The sequence below is a fragment of the Rhincodon typus genome, chromosome 25, assembly GCF_021869965.1.
Source record: "Rhincodon typus isolate 14 chromosome 25, sRhiTyp1.1, whole genome shotgun sequence".
Taxonomy (NCBI): domain Eukaryota; kingdom Metazoa; phylum Chordata; class Chondrichthyes; order Orectolobiformes; family Rhincodontidae; genus Rhincodon; species Rhincodon typus.
This window is the reverse complement of record NC_063356.1, coordinates 32,016,705-32,032,365: the sequence shown is the minus strand read 5'-3', so window position 1 is coordinate 32,032,365 and position 15,661 is coordinate 32,016,705. Positions and strand designations below refer to the sequence as shown.

The following is a 15,661-nucleotide window of genomic DNA, read 5'->3' as shown; positions in this document are numbered from 1 at the left end:
TTGCAAGAACATGAAAATCATAGAACATTTCTTAACCAGTTTAATATGCAATAACATGACTTCATTCTTTTCTTTATGTAATAAATAATTATAGCGATCTGCCTATCCAGAATAAATAATAATTGAATTTCTATCCTCAGATTGTGTGTATTTAGATATTGACTCTTTGTAGCTTGAAAGGAAAGTCAAATCAGGCACAGGAGTGAATAATATATACTGTTACATGGCATAAAACTCTGGCTATCATTACTTTGTGTTGCTGAACTTACCATGAGCAAGACAAGAAAACTTCAGAGTTGAGGGAAAGTAAAAGTTGCGTTAATCCATCAAAAGGTTAATTATTATTGAAATGTTGATTGTTGGTGTTCACATCTGAAGCCAGTCTGTTTTTCCCAAATTGGAGTTTTCTCCCAGTTCTGTGGAACAGAGGCTGATGTGGAAAGGGAATAATTAGAGTAATATCAGGGCTTTTTTTTAAAAAAGGGATCAATTCCTGTGCTGCTTTGTAGTATTTCACAAGGTTCCTATTGGCTTAAAAGGCATCTACAATAATTTATTTGTTATTTTATCTTGTTTTTTACAGAAGAATTAAGAAAATATAGTTGGTCAGGAGTTCCAAGAGAAGTTCGTTCTGTGACATGGAGACTTTTGTCGGTAAGGTGGTTTGTAGCAATATAATTGATGTACTCTGCTAGAAAAGACAAAGATGGATATTGAGACTTTTTTTAAATTTAACTGTGTTGTAGGTATTTTATATTTTTGGGCAAGCAATAATAGTAACAACTCAGTCTTTTGGGATCGTATATACTAAATTCTAATTCATCTTCTGATTATAATAGATCAAAGATTAGTAGAATTTCATATTTGGTGAAAATAAGTTTCTTTTTCATGATTTTTTTTTTTAACTGCAAAAATGGACATGGCCTGATGGTTCTGCGTAGACATCAATGACTTTCCCTCCATCGTACTTTTTTAAATGGGGATGTTCAGTGATCATTGCATTCAGTTGCATTTGCAATTCCTTAAGTAGTGGAGCAACCCATATCTCCACACAGCAACACCTGGACTACTTGCCATTTAACAGCCTAATAATGAAAGTAACGTTTCCACTATGCGTGCAGAGCGAGACTCTCACGCATCCAGTACAAAGCATCACAGTTGATCAGCATCTCATTCACTCCCCACTCCTCCCCCCAACCGGTATACCCTTGCTGTGGTCTGACTTGGATGAAGAGACTGAGTGTATGTTAACTAAATTTACTGATGACACCAAGGTAGTTTGGGAAAGCAAATTGTCAAGTGGAGGTGAAGAGGATACAAAGATATACAGACTAATTAACTAAATAGACAACAAAATTGGCAGCTGATCTATAATGGGAACTAGTGTGCACTTTTCCCACTTTGACAGTAAGAATAGAAAAGCAGTATACTGTTTAAATGGAGAGAGATCGCAGAACTTGGTGCAGACAGATCTGAGTGCCCTGGTATATCACGAAAAGTTAGTATACAGGTGCAGCAAGTGTTTCGGAAGGTAAACGAAATGCTGTTGTTTATTGAGAAGGAAATAGAATATATCATTAGGGAAGTTTGACTGCAGGTGTCTAAGACCTTGATTAGACCACATCTAGAGTAAAGTTTTGGTCTTTTCTAATTTAAAGAAAAATTGCATTCAAAGCAGTTCAGAGAAGGGTCACTTAAGTTGTTCCTGGGATGAAAGTCTTTCTTATGAAAAATGGTTAATTAGTTTGGTCCTACATCTATTGGATTTGGACGATTAAAAAGTGAACTTATTGAAATGCATGAAGTCTTGAGGGGTTTCTGGATAGACCACAGCTGGAGTATTGTGTGCCATTTTGGTCGCTGCACCATAGGAAGGATATGATTGCACTGGATAGGGTGCAGAGTAGATTCTGCAGCAAGTTGTCTGAGGTGGAGTGTTTAGCTACAAAGAGAGGCTGAATAATCTCGAGTGTTATTTTTTAGAGCAGACAAGGCTGTGAAGGGATCTGATTGAGGCGAGTAAGATTATGAGGAGCATACACAGGGTGAATAGGAAGCAGCTGTTCCCTTTACTTGAAGGATCAGTGACAAGGGGGCATATTTTTAAAGTGAAAGGCAGGAGATTTACAGGGGATTTAAGGATTTTTATTCACCTAGAGGGTGATGAGAATTTGGAATGTAGTTGAGGTGGGAAACCTCAACTTTTAAAAAGAACTTGGACGTGCACTTGAAATATCGTAATATTCAAGGCTATGCACCAAGTACTGGACATTGGGACTAGTACAGATTTAGAGTAGTGTTTTTTTGCCAGTGCAGATTTGATAGGCTAAAGAGCCTGTTGTGTACCGTATGATTCTGACAGTTGAGAGGGTAGATCTTGGAAGGATGTTTTGCTGTTTGTGGGGTGGCAGGGGCTGTCAGTGAAGAACAATCGAGGCCACAATTGGATTAGCCATGATCTTTCTGTCTGACAGAGTAGACTCAATCGGTTAAATGGCCTACCCCGCCACCTGAGGTCTTGCGTGTACCATCAACATGTACTATTGCAGCAACGTCTCAAATCTGTAATTTGAAGGACGGTGGGGAGCATCACTTCCTGCAAATTTCCCACACTTGTACACCATTCAGATTTGGAAATGTATAGCATTGCCACGAGGTCAGGATCTTGGAACTCTCTAATTAAGAACCCTGTGGGCAACATCTTCACCATGTGAACTGCAGTGGCTTAAGAAGATGAGCCAACTTCTTGAGAACAATTAGAAATGGCAATATGTGCAGTAATTGACAGTGATGACCACATACTGTGAATGAACTGACAAAAAAATCATAACATTATAATCCTGTGCATTTGGTTAAAAATCTACATAAATCCTAAACATTAGGTTCAAAACCTGGGCTGTACAACAGTCTTCCTTTAAAGAAAACCAGCACCTATCAATTACTATCTTAGACTAAGAGTTTATTCTGGTTGAAATCATTTCAGCTGTCTGAAAAGTAAAGAGGATATACAGTAAATGGTAGGCCCCTGGTGAGTGTTACCAAACAAAAAGACCTAGGGGTGTAGGTGTAAATTTCCTTAAGTGGAGTCGTAGGAAGACAGGTGGTGAGGAAAGCATATGGCATGCTTGCCTTTGTTGGTCATAACATTGAATAACATTGGGATGCTGTGGCTGTACAGGACATTGGTGAGGCCACTTTTGGAATTTTACGTACAATTCTGGTTGCCGTTCTAAAGGAAGGATATTGTTAAACTTGAGAGGGTATAGAGAAGATTTACAAGGATGTTGCTAGGACTGGAGAGTTTGAGTTATAAGGAGAGATGGAATAGGTGGGGGCTTTTCTCCTTGCAATGTTGGAGGCTGAGGGGTGACCTTACAGAGGTTTATAAAATCATGAGGGGCATGGTTAGAGTGAACAGCCAGGGTCTTTTTCCCATGGTAGGGGAGTCCAAAACTAGAGGACGTGGGTTGATGATGAGCGGGGAAAGATTTAAAAAGGACCTGAGGGGCAACCCCTTCACTGAGAGGGTGGTGCGAGTATGGAACGAGCTGCCGGTGGAGGTGGGTACAAATTGAACATTAAAAAGGCATCTTGATGTGTATATGAATAGGAAGGGTTAGAGAGATGTGGACCAAATGCTGTCCAGTCGGACTAGGTTAGATTGGGATGTCTGGTTGGCATGGCAAATTGGACCGAAGTCTTTGTTCCTGTGCTTGTATAACTATGACTCTATGAATGGCTATCTATAAACAAACATGTTGAGTGCAAGTCAGATGAAGTTGAGCTTTCATTGCATAGTGTGCTATATATATTACACCTTGAGTACTATCTAGGCCTAGACATTTAGACATGAGGGAAACATTCAGTCCTCGAAGTAGTAAAGAGTCAGCAAAATTGATCTTGATACTTAATTATAAGGAAAAGGTATCTCATGGAGGCACAATATATATTGCTAAAATAAACAAGTTAAACCCTGAATTATGTCAAAGAATTAAACTCTCTCCGTGAGGACGGGGCTCAGTTGAAGCAGAGGAAGGTACAGGATTAAATTCTCAAGGCAATTCAGAAATGACTTCCCGATCTAGTAGTGGAGCAATAAAGGCTGAATAATGTAATGGAGACCATAGGTTTTTTTGGATGGATGAAGGAAATGTCTTGTTTCATCCTTATCCATTGTTATTAATTGGACTATGGTATTTTTCCCTGCATGCTATGATCTTCACCAATGGCTGCTTAATATTTTGTCCTATTTTGTATCTATCGCTCTTCATAAGTTTGCATATATTCAGTTGAAAACTGAAATTACTACTTATTTCTTGAGAAACTCAATGGATAATATATTTTTGTGCTGTTAAATCAATGATTTGTGTAAAATACTGTTTAAAAAACTGCTTATACTTCTGAACACTAGAGGTCATTGTGGATACAGCTGCACGCCTTTAAATAGTACCTTGCAGGCAAAAACATTTGCGGTCATTATAGTCATCTATTAGGCCACATTTTTGGATTTGACATTTGACCTCGCGTCAGCATGAGTCAATCCCTTCAACATCAAAAGGAAATAAAGCAAAATAAGTAAATTATATAAAATGTTTAAGGATGTTTTAAATGTAATTTTTGTTGAACTAACTTGTTGTTTTTGAACTTTTAGCAACAGTGATGAGAAAATTAGATGAAAATGGGGCTCAAAAAGAGGATAAGTTGAGAAAATTGTTCACAATCAATTTTATTTTGATGCATGTTCAACTTCAATGAAACAAAACAAGATGAGCGCCGAAGAAATAGGCTAACTGAATATTTAACATTGAGAGATTAGTGAGTGAACTGAAAGTTTCATACTTATTCATATTTGGAATATGTGTTTCAGGATGCCAGTGATTGAACTTCAGAGTTTCGTAGAATTTCTACAGTGCGGAAACAGGCCACTCGGTCCATGGAACAGTCTGCTTGACTAACATCTTATCAATTTTTTTTCCATCTCAACCACTGTTTCGTCGACCGATCCTGTGTTCATATCCCTTCTTGTATTATGCTCCATCTGTAGTACCTATAGGAACAACTCGTCCAGTCGTCTTTGGCATTGGAATACTACCAATTTCAAATTCCTCACCATCCTAAAATAGATCAGTTATCACTGTTTGTGTTTTTAGGCAAGCAGTGAGAAAATAAAGTCTATGTACAGAGTCTGTTTGAAGATTCTCTACTAATCCTATTAGTAAACAGAACTGAACAGGTTTTCCTGATGTAGTGATTACTATCTCTGATTAAAGCAACGCTGTTAATGTTGAGGAGGTAAAGAGAGCTCAGACCCCTTTAAAGTCATGGCATTGTTACATTGTTTATGCACAGGCATTGATGATGACCTGAATTCTGAGTGCTCCACAAATGATGGGAATGCTTTGAGACTCTGGATGAGAGAACAGAAGGAAAATAACACACTCTTTATTCCACAGAAGTGAACATTTAAGACAAAATTTATTGTATAAAGAAAACATGGTATTTTAACAAAAGTTTAGAAGAATGCTATTTTATTTCACAAAGTAATATCCACTGTGAGACAATATTTTGAGAGATCTGGTCTAGACAAGTTATTTACGTCATCCCTGTTTAAGCAAGAAAAACAATTCTGAGATCTTTGCATCCCAGTAAACTGCGTAAATAAGCATATCTGCTACCATCACTTTTTTTGGATTTTTTTTATTTTTTCTAAATATCTTGTAATGTGAAAGATCACATGTTCCTGGTGGAAGTTCCTCCCAAGTATTAAAGTTAGTTTGGATTACAAAAAATTAATAGAAACATACAGTAGGTGATAGAGAAGACCATTAGGCTCAGTGTGATCATGGCTAATCTTCCATGCTCAAAGTCATATTCCTCTCCCCATATCCCTGGGTTCATCTTGTGCCTAGGAACCACTTGATATTAACTTAGATTATTACTGTATTTTTAAACTGAGTGATTTATAAGTTTGTCAGATCGAAATACAAGTAGTGTACAGAATTTCAACTTGTTTAATAATTGACCATTGCTGACAGGCATTTTCCTTAGTTGCTCTTGAGCTAAGTGGCTTACTAGGCCATTTCAGATAGAGCTGAGTCAACCACATTAATGTGGTTCTGGGTAACTTGAAGGCTAGGCCAGGTATGAGCAGCGGGCTTAATTCCCAAAAGGACATTTTAGTGAACCAAATTTGTATTTCATCTGCTGTATGCCATCGTTATTACAAATAGCTTTCAATTCTAGGTATTTTCATTATTGAATTTAAATTGCATCAGCTGCCCTGGTGGGATTTGTCCCAAGAGCTGGATTTCACTGCTCTCTGATGGCACACTTTTTTGTTTTTTCCAGGAGAGAAATGTCTGAAAGAACCTAACTCTGATTCCCATTGGGAATCAATGTTAACAATCATTCGCTAACAGCCATTTCAATTAAAGTTGTATCTTCAGAGAGAGAATTAGGATGTTGTGTGTGGAATTGCTGGAAAACTAGTTAAAACTAGGATTCTGCAATGTTCAGTGTGCGATTATTTGCATGCGAAATGTGTACATAAAATTAACCTCAGTCACTACAAAAAGCAGAGTCTCCTGGGATGATTGAGGGAATTACCCAATTATCACTTCTGGACATGAATAGTAGTCTCACAATATGCAGAGTATATTTACACTGCTCAACTGTGAATCATGTTGTAAATCTTGCTCCAACAGCAACTCATGGCGAGCATTTTGCCATTGCTTGATCAAAATCTTGAGGCTTCTTGCGTAACAGTATTAGGAACACTCCTCAAATGGCCGCAGCATGTGTGATAAGAAGGCAAGGTAAATGAACTCCAGCTGCAGATCAGCCACCATTTGATGAATTGTGGAACACATCAAATGGTCTGAATGACTGAAGGGTGCATTATGAACCCCCTTGATACTGGGATGAGCAACAATATCATGTCTTGCCAGATAAATCTAAATTCTATCCTTAGAATTACTTACTTCAAAAAAAGAGTGGGAAATGTCCAATAGCAAAAATTTAGTGTTTCGAGTAGACTGGGGTGATGGGCTTCTTTTGTGGCTACTTTTAGGCTAGACCCACAACAGTGAGGCATAAAGCAAAGAATATGTTCTCATTTTCTTCAACCATTGTGGTTGTTGATACAGTACTGGCATATAATGACATGCTTAGTCATTAGACTAACGTGGAAAGTAGGAGTAGGAGCAGGAGCAGGTGCAGGAGTCGGCCTTTCAGCCGAGTCTGCTATGCCATTCAAAATTTGTGGCTGATCATCCAATGCAGTAACCTGTTCTGCTTTCTCCCCTACCCTTTGGTCTGATTAGTGCTAAGAAGTATATTTAAGTCTTTGAAAACAATTAGTGTACCAAATTCCTATTTTCTATCTCCCTGTACTTTTTTTTTAAAGTAGTGAAGTTACAGCTCTTCACCAGACTTCATGTCTAAATGGCCTGAGGGAGAGTTTTCTTCAAGAACGTTGCGGAAGAAAGTGGTGTTGAAATGGTTAGGAATGTGTGTGTACTGAATGATGCACCAAGTAGCCAGAAGTAACCGTAGCATCGGAAGTAGAGATGTATTAAAGAGATGACAAGATTGAAGGGTGGTTGAAGTGCTTCATCCTGAACGATAAGATTGTTAATTTTATGATTGGATTTTTTTTAAACAGTCCATGAATGTGGTATGAAATACACATGCCTTAATGTCAATACTGAATGCATTCACCTTGGCAAAACCAACACTATTGTGGGCGGGATATAATGTTGGTTTAGTGGCATGACTCAGATCTGTGGCTGTAGTTGTGTGAAACCAGGGTAATAACATTTTATTGAAACGTTTTGTCTTGTACTAATCAAGACAATGTGCAAGAATACAATTCAAGGTACAAACCAATATTTATGCAACATACTATATAAGAGGAAAGTGCCCATTGATTGGCAAGTGAACTCCGGTAGTGGTATTCTTGTGGAGAACGCACAAAATGATGATTGATAGTTTAACTGCCATGCTTTGTTTAAAAAGTAATTATAAAACAACAAAGCAGCCTTAACATTTAATCATTTAATCTTAACCTGAAATAATATAAGGGGGAGGGGACTGTGATTGGACTGTTCAATAAAAATCAGTAATTAAGAGTCTAATAATGACCATTAATCCATTGTTGATTGTCGGAAAAACCCACGTGGTTCACTGATGCCCTTTAGGGAGGGGAAATTGCCATCCTTACTTGGTCTGGTCTGCATGTGACTCCAGACCCACACCAATATGGTTGACTCTTAACTGTTCTCTGGGCAATTAGGGATGGGTAATAAATGCTGACCTAGCCACCGATGCCCTCATCCCATGAATGAATTTAAAAAACAATTAAGCCTCTTGGCCAGTATTAATTCAGCTTCATTACCAGTAATGACTATGGGAGATTTAATCTTTCTTGATCATCCAAAGGAAAACTTTCCTGAACATATGAGCAGTTTTGCTACTGGTCCATTTTAGTATTGCCCCTGGTGCAAAGTAAACTTGCAGTCTGGTAGTATAGGGACCTGCATCAGATTGTCTAAGTAAGTGTTGCATCATCAGTCAAAAAGCCAACCTTTAGAATTACAATGAATATGAGTTCTAGCCGTGACCAGCAAAGGTTAGCAAGGTATTCAATGATTTGATTTAGAACAGTGTGAGTTAACATGTTTCAAAACCATCTCCGGTCTGGAAGATTTGTTGACACAGATGAAGCAGCATCTCAAGAGAAAAAAGTGTGCAGTGTGCTTGAAACAAAATAGCTCTGCAAGTGCAATCGAACTTTCTGCCAGTGTGAGTTCCAACAACTACAGCATGATTATCTTGACAGGGTCAACTTGTGTGCAAGTAGATGTCATTAAACACAAACAAACACATTGAGAGAGTTGCTGCACTAAAGTCGAAATATTCAATTCGTGTTTTTAATGGCTCTTTTGATCAATTGCAGAATCAGTTTTGTTTTGACTTAAGCATTTGACAGGTCGTTTCAGTTCCTTAGCAAATGTGCAAGTTTTTGTGAAATAATTTCTCATGCATTTGATTGAAATTGTCAAATTAAACTCTTGTACAATGGAGCTGTCTACAGTTGTACTCTGCTTAAGCTGTATAGTGACAGTTAGAAGACCAAAGCACATTTTATCTCTCATGCTGAAAATCTGTGCTTTGAAAGAAAAGAATGTGCCAGTAACAATTGCTAAAATATTATATTACTTAGCAAGAGCCTATTTCTCACATTGTGTATTCCACTGAGAACTCCCTAATCACAGTGCATTGATAATGCAATTGTGTATGTTTTAGATAATCGTCCTGTTGTGCCCCATATCAGTGCCTCCACGTTACAGACATAAATCTTACCGAAATGTTCAGTGTCAGCCAGATAAAAATCTATTTTCACACTAGAACATTTTTTTTGAGGATGTGGAAGGGCAGAATTGGAATTGCAAGGTTAACTCACACTGAACAATTCTCTGCAAACCTTTGCAACAGATTGGTAAATTTATGTATAATAGTGCTACTGCCACCCTGGATTTTGTATATGACTAGAGCAATTGTCAATCATTTTGCTCTAAGTGCATTTATTGGTACTTTTTAGTTTAAATTGGTGCATGCTTCGATGCTTCTTTCATCTATGTATCCTGGGGATGCAGGCCTTTGGATTCTGATGAGTTTATTTTGCGTGTTAAATTTTGAAAATATTGAATTTTGCCTCATATCTTTGTTAGGATCTTTCAGAAATCCTGATGGACTTACTCTACAATAATTCCTTGAAAGCTGAAACTTCTGATGGACAAGTACCAGGCATCTGGAATGCTTTGAGATTGTCCACAACTTTGGAAGGTTCTAACTTCACTTTACATTTAGTAAAGAAAATTTAGAGATTTAAAGCTGCTCCAACTCCTGGCTAGCTGTTAAACTGAGTTTCAAATCAGTTTTACTGACCATTCCACCCCAATATCCTAATACTCCTCCCTTTCCCAACCTGACCTGACTAGCCCCCAACCAAACTCCCCACTCACCTGCCCTGCCTACCCAGCTACACTGTCCTCTCACCCACTCAGCTCATGCGTTTCCCACCAACCCCCCCCCCCCCGATCCCCATAACCATTTAGCAAACTTACCTTCATTCACTAGCATGTTGGAAAATTGTGTGTTCCACAGCTGTCCAGTGTGTTAGTAAATGAATTTGCCAGAATATGGCAATTAGTGCTCTACAAAGTGGGCATTATTGTCCTGCACAGTGAGGATTCAGTTGGAACAAAGACATGCTGTGCAATCCTGAGGCCACTAGCTTTGGAGGTTGAGCCTGGTCATGTGGGGTTCAGATGCACGATTTAAAAAGTACGTGTCCAATGCAGCAATCCACAAGTTACTCTGAAGATTTGGACCGATTTGATATTGTTGGTGTGGCCCTTTTTGATGAAAAGCAATAAAATTACTACAGCTAGATTTCCATTCTGTTCACTTATTTCTCTTCCTGACCTTGGATGCAATATATTCACTTATTGGACATGACTGTGTTATTGCTGATATACAGTGTATGAATGCTGCTTAATCTCGGTCAATAATCTGAGGTTGTGCCCAAGAGATATTTAGATCTGCACATGTGATGCCAAAGCATACAAGGCTGGAAAATGGGATTAGAATAGTTAGGTCCTTATTTTTTGACCGGCACAGACTTGATGGGCCAAATGACCCTTTTCCTGTGCTGTTGACCCCTATTACTTTTAACTATTCCTGAAAAGTAAAGGGACTAAGGATAATTAGTTTCAACTTAAAATTGTGTTGTTCTTCCCATGTCCCACCCTTTGAAAATTTCAATTCTTTCAAATATTTGTGGGCTGTATTCTTTATCCTGAATTGTGCCAAATTCCAATTGCTCACCACACATATACTTGCTAATGTACATTGGATCTTATGTTGCCATTGCTTTAAATTCAAACTTTATATAATTGCACTCCAATCCCTTCATGATCTTGCCTCCTGCTGGCCTAAAACCCTTAAAAGATATCTGTATTCCTCCAAGTCTGGCACATACTCAGATTCTGTTGCCCCAACATTGGTCATCGTTCATTCAGTTGCCCAGATTGAAATCCTGGAGTACCTTCTCTGAATGTGTCTGCTCTCTTAGGATATTCCTCCAAACCTGAAGAATATAGCCACTTACCTGTCTCTGTGGCTTAATGTTAAACTTTATTTGATTACAATCTTTGTGAAGTACTTTGGAACATTTTACATTATTATAGGCATTATATGCGTACAGGTTTTTTATTGGAATGATCATTTCAATCTATATGCAAGTAGAATAGAGATTGAACGGCTGTTAATTTTTAAAATATTTATCATGCATACTCTTAAAATGCTTTGAAAATAAATATTTTGGAAAGCAGTTTGGTTAGCAAGTTTTATTCCGTTGGTGTAAAGTTTCATTTACTGCTTTTGAAATGGTTATTTCTCATGTGAATTTGCACTCTGCCTCTGTGTATGCTCCAATTTAGTAAAATATTGGAGACAATGCATTTTCTAAGCATACAATGACCACAGCTTAAAATCTTGCACTAGTGAAGTATAATTTTATGTGAATGCCAATTCTTATTCAATGGCCAAATAGGTGACTGCCGGATAGATGGATAATACATCCATACCTTATGAAATCTATTTTTTTTTTAGCTGACATGAGTGAGAATATAAAGGTACACAAATGTTCCATCAGTCAAAAATATATAGGGTGGCTGTGCTGTGCTGTGCTGAATCATTATCATGACAGTCTAGCTGTCCAGTTAATTCTTAGTCGCACAACAGATTTTTCATTGTCAGGGTTGACGCCTGATGAATTATCATCTAACTATATTGTTGCGATTAAATAGTTAGATCTTCGTTGATGTGAGGAACATGTGATGATCAGTCAAGTTCTTGTCAATTGTAGTTTTAGCATCCACCTTGCTGAGGCGTTGGAGTAGATTATTGTGCATCATCTAGTTTGTACTTCACTAAGTTTTGGTTGTTTGTCTAAATCTACACATTGTTGTGATTTTAGGCAATGTGGTATGTTTTTTGGGTTACATGTGTCCAGTTTACAGCTAAGTATTGACAGTGAGATCAATTATTTGGTCTTTTTTTAAATTAGTTTAGTAAAGCTTTCTTTTGCATTCTTTACAAATCTAAATACTTGGTGAAAAATAAATTGCTGTTCTGTTTTTTCAGGTGGGGTCAGGATGGAGAGTGGATGACTGAAATTTCTGTATTGAAATTATTGTGCCCATCTAACTAAGGTGACGTTGTATAACAGAATTTTGGTTCACCTAAGGGGAAAAAGAGCAAGTGGCATGGAATTATTTGACTACCTTTTTTAAACTTGGGTATGGGCCAAGTGTCTGAGGTCAGTGGTGAAGGAAGATGGAAGTATGGAAGTGGAAATTAAGCAGTGGATTCGCTGATTAGAGGAATTGAAAGAAGCATAATGACATATTATGTGATAGAAAAGTACTGTTGAAACTGAAAGGAAGAAGCTTCAAGTTTTGAGACCTCCACTAGCATCCACTCCCTCCCTCCGACACTCCGTCTGCATTGCTGCCACTATCTATAAGCTACACTGTAGAAATTCACCAAAGATACTCAGACAGCACCTTGCAAACCCACACCATTTTCATGTTGAAGGACAAGGGCAGCCAATACATGGGCACACCACCCTCCAAGTTCCCCTCCAAGCCACTCACCATCCTGACTTGGAAATATATTGTTGTTCGTTCACTGTTATTGGGTCAAAGTCCTGGAATTCCTTCCTGAATGGCATCGTGTGTCAACCTACAGCAGGTGGGCTACAGTGGTTCAATGCCATCTTCTCAAGGGCAGCTAGGAATGGCCGATAAATGCCAGCCAGCCGGTGATGCCAACATCCCATGCATGAATATATAAAAAGGACTAAGAGTGCAGGAAGTTGGCAACAACAAGAAGAGAGAAACCATGACACATGCTAAAAGGATATGGATATTGAGATTGATATATGGAGTAATGAGAGTGCAAAATCATTGTCTTATACATCAGAGCATCAGTGAAGATTGTGGAAACATAGAATAAGATAGCAGATTGAAATTGTTTGCTTCACTCCCTCCATGACAGATGATCAGATGCAGTGATGAAAGACCTAAAGGCAGTGGATTGGATGCAGGATGGGTAACTAATAAGAAGTGTTGGAGAACAGAAATAACCAATGTGTGAAACCAGAAGAAGAGTGTGTCAGAATAAAAGCCAAGTTTGTAATATTTAAGTAGAGCATTTGAGAGATCCAGGCTGGCATTAGTAAGATGTAGTAATCCTGGCAATTTTGATTGATGTAAAGTGACTTGGAGTTTGTATCAAGCTGCAATTAACTTCTATACTGAGTGCGTTAAAATTGCTCTGTTTCAGATCACTGCAGTTGGCTATCTCATGGATTTAAATTTGGGTTTAGAAGAGTGTAAGATCTAGTTTTAAAATTCTGATATCCCTTTGTTTCCTAATTTTTCATTGTCTGGTAATGAACATTGTTTGAGTAATTTGGGTGTTTTGTGTAAAGTCTTAACTTGTAGTGCAGCAGTTGGTGCTGACCTTGTTTGTGCAGTGACAGATTGGTCTTTGTATACGTTTACGTTGCACATTTGTTTTTCTCTCAATTAATTGACGCTCTGCTTTGTTTCAGTTGCTTTACGGATATTAAGTGCTTGCAATTTGACAAAAATGCAGACTTTTCTAAGCAGCTTGCCTGATTTATAAATCTGTTTTCTAATTCATTTATTAGATTGAGAGTGTTTTCATTCAACAGAATTTACATTATTTAAATTATTTGACTGTTTGATTTTTGTGGCTAATTTGAATTTTATAAAGTTATGTATAGACATTATTAATTTTGATATTTTTGCCATTGTTAGTTAAACTGTAACCTTCAGCTACTGACATTTGTCAGTAGTGATATCTGCATTGACTTCGAAATAATCTTATATTTTGAAATAATCGTCTGTTTGGCTGCAATGTTCTGTTGATATTGGCATAATTGTGCAAAAGATCAAGGCATTTTGGGCAGAAATTGCATTTAGTGCAACTTGTGTTTTCACAAGTTTTTATGCTATTTTTAAAAAATTTTATACTAAAAGATCTCGCCCACAGAAATTTGTGTATTGTTTGAATGCAAGAGCCTTAATAGCTGCAGTTTGAAAAATTTCTTTCTAACTTGCCATGAAACGGATAATTATATTCTTAGCAAAGTAGAAAATAACAATATCACTTTTTTAAAAGTAGTTTGAGTAATTTAGAATTGGGTTACTCATAGCTAGTGGATTCATGTTGTGATTTTAGAATTCTCACCTATTTGTGATAAATCAGTTTTCAGCTGGATAAATCAAACTTTACCAAGTTCTCACTTAAGGCATTATCTATAATACATTTAAAAAATTGCTTTAAAGAGTTTCTTATGGCACTGTTTATCTCGGAGGCACTGTTTATCTCGGATTTTGCGATATGTAAAGAAGCTTTAATTTGTGACTTGAAGGTGAAGGGAATAAAAACATGTGAAGATGTACTCAATTTGAGCTGGAATCATGAATTACACAAAGTGGAATTGCCATCTCAAAATAATTTATTTCTGTTGCTTTGAACTTACATGCGAGGTCATGGCATTCATGACGCAAATTACGAATTGAGCTAGAATTTTTTGGTGCTCTGGAGGTGTGTTGGCAGATGAGGGATAGGATAGGAGATGATGACGATGGGCATAAAATGGTGTGCTGTAAAGTGCTACTAACCCAATGACCTATTTTGTCTGTTACGGTTTTACCAGCAGAAGGGGAGATGAGATATCTGGCTGCTGACTTACCTGTGGGCCAATTAATGGCCTCCAAAAGGTCTCCTCAACCTGCTGCTAGAATTTTGCTTGTGCAGGGGAGGACATTGCCGAGTGTCTTTACAGGTGTTTGTTTGAGGGGTTTGCTGCTTTTTGGAGTCCTCTGTGTCTATAAAGCTCCCTCCCACCCACAAGATATTCTTCCCCCACCCTCTTGTGTTTTTCACATTTTTGCCACCCAGAAGCACATTCTATTTGTATAAATGTGTGAATATTTAATTTTAATGAGGATTATGAATACGTAGGGCATTTTAAGATTTGTTACTGTTGTCTGGAATCTGTGTTATGCTCACGACTTTCCCATTCTTAATCTTGCATCCATTTCTTATCCAAGTTGTCTTTGCAAAACTGTTATTCTTACAGCCATAATATTGCAAATTCATAATAAGAGTCCACGGGTATGGGGGTGGATGAGTGAAGAAACTGAGATTCCTGTTATGTTATTGTGCTGTTATGTTTCTTATTACCAATGTGCATACTAAGAGTGATGAAATCAAACCATGAATACTGTCCAGTCAGAATTAGTGGCAGTTTTATTTATTGAGTAAGCAGAATCATTGTAAAAGACTTGCAGTAGTTTATATCTATATCTATATCTACAGTGGTGAGACAGCATGAATCTGATGTAAAGTTTGTAGCAAAGAATCCTTTATTATAAATGACAAAATTCTGCAGATATTAAAATCTGTAACAGAAACAGATGTAAGCACACAAGTCAACCAGCATTTTGACAGTTTGGGTGTACACACTTCATTAGAACTGAAAGATGGATTGGATAAT

The 15,661-nt window shown here is 37.6% G+C and overlaps 1 protein-coding gene across 4 annotated transcripts in view; it reads left to right on the top strand.

Moving 5' to 3' along the window:
- Window positions 1-15,661, top strand: part of tbc1d22b (TBC1 domain family, member 22B) — a 1,108,217-nt gene that overhangs the window by 897,008 nt on the left and 195,548 nt on the right. For all 4 annotated transcript variants that reach the window (XM_048611941.1, XM_048611940.1, XM_048611939.1 and 1 more), the window contains one exon: window positions 584-654. In XM_048611941.1, the coding sequence (XP_048467898.1) occupies window positions 584-654 (71 nt within the window). The remainder of the gene's footprint in view (window positions 1-583; window positions 655-15,661) is intronic.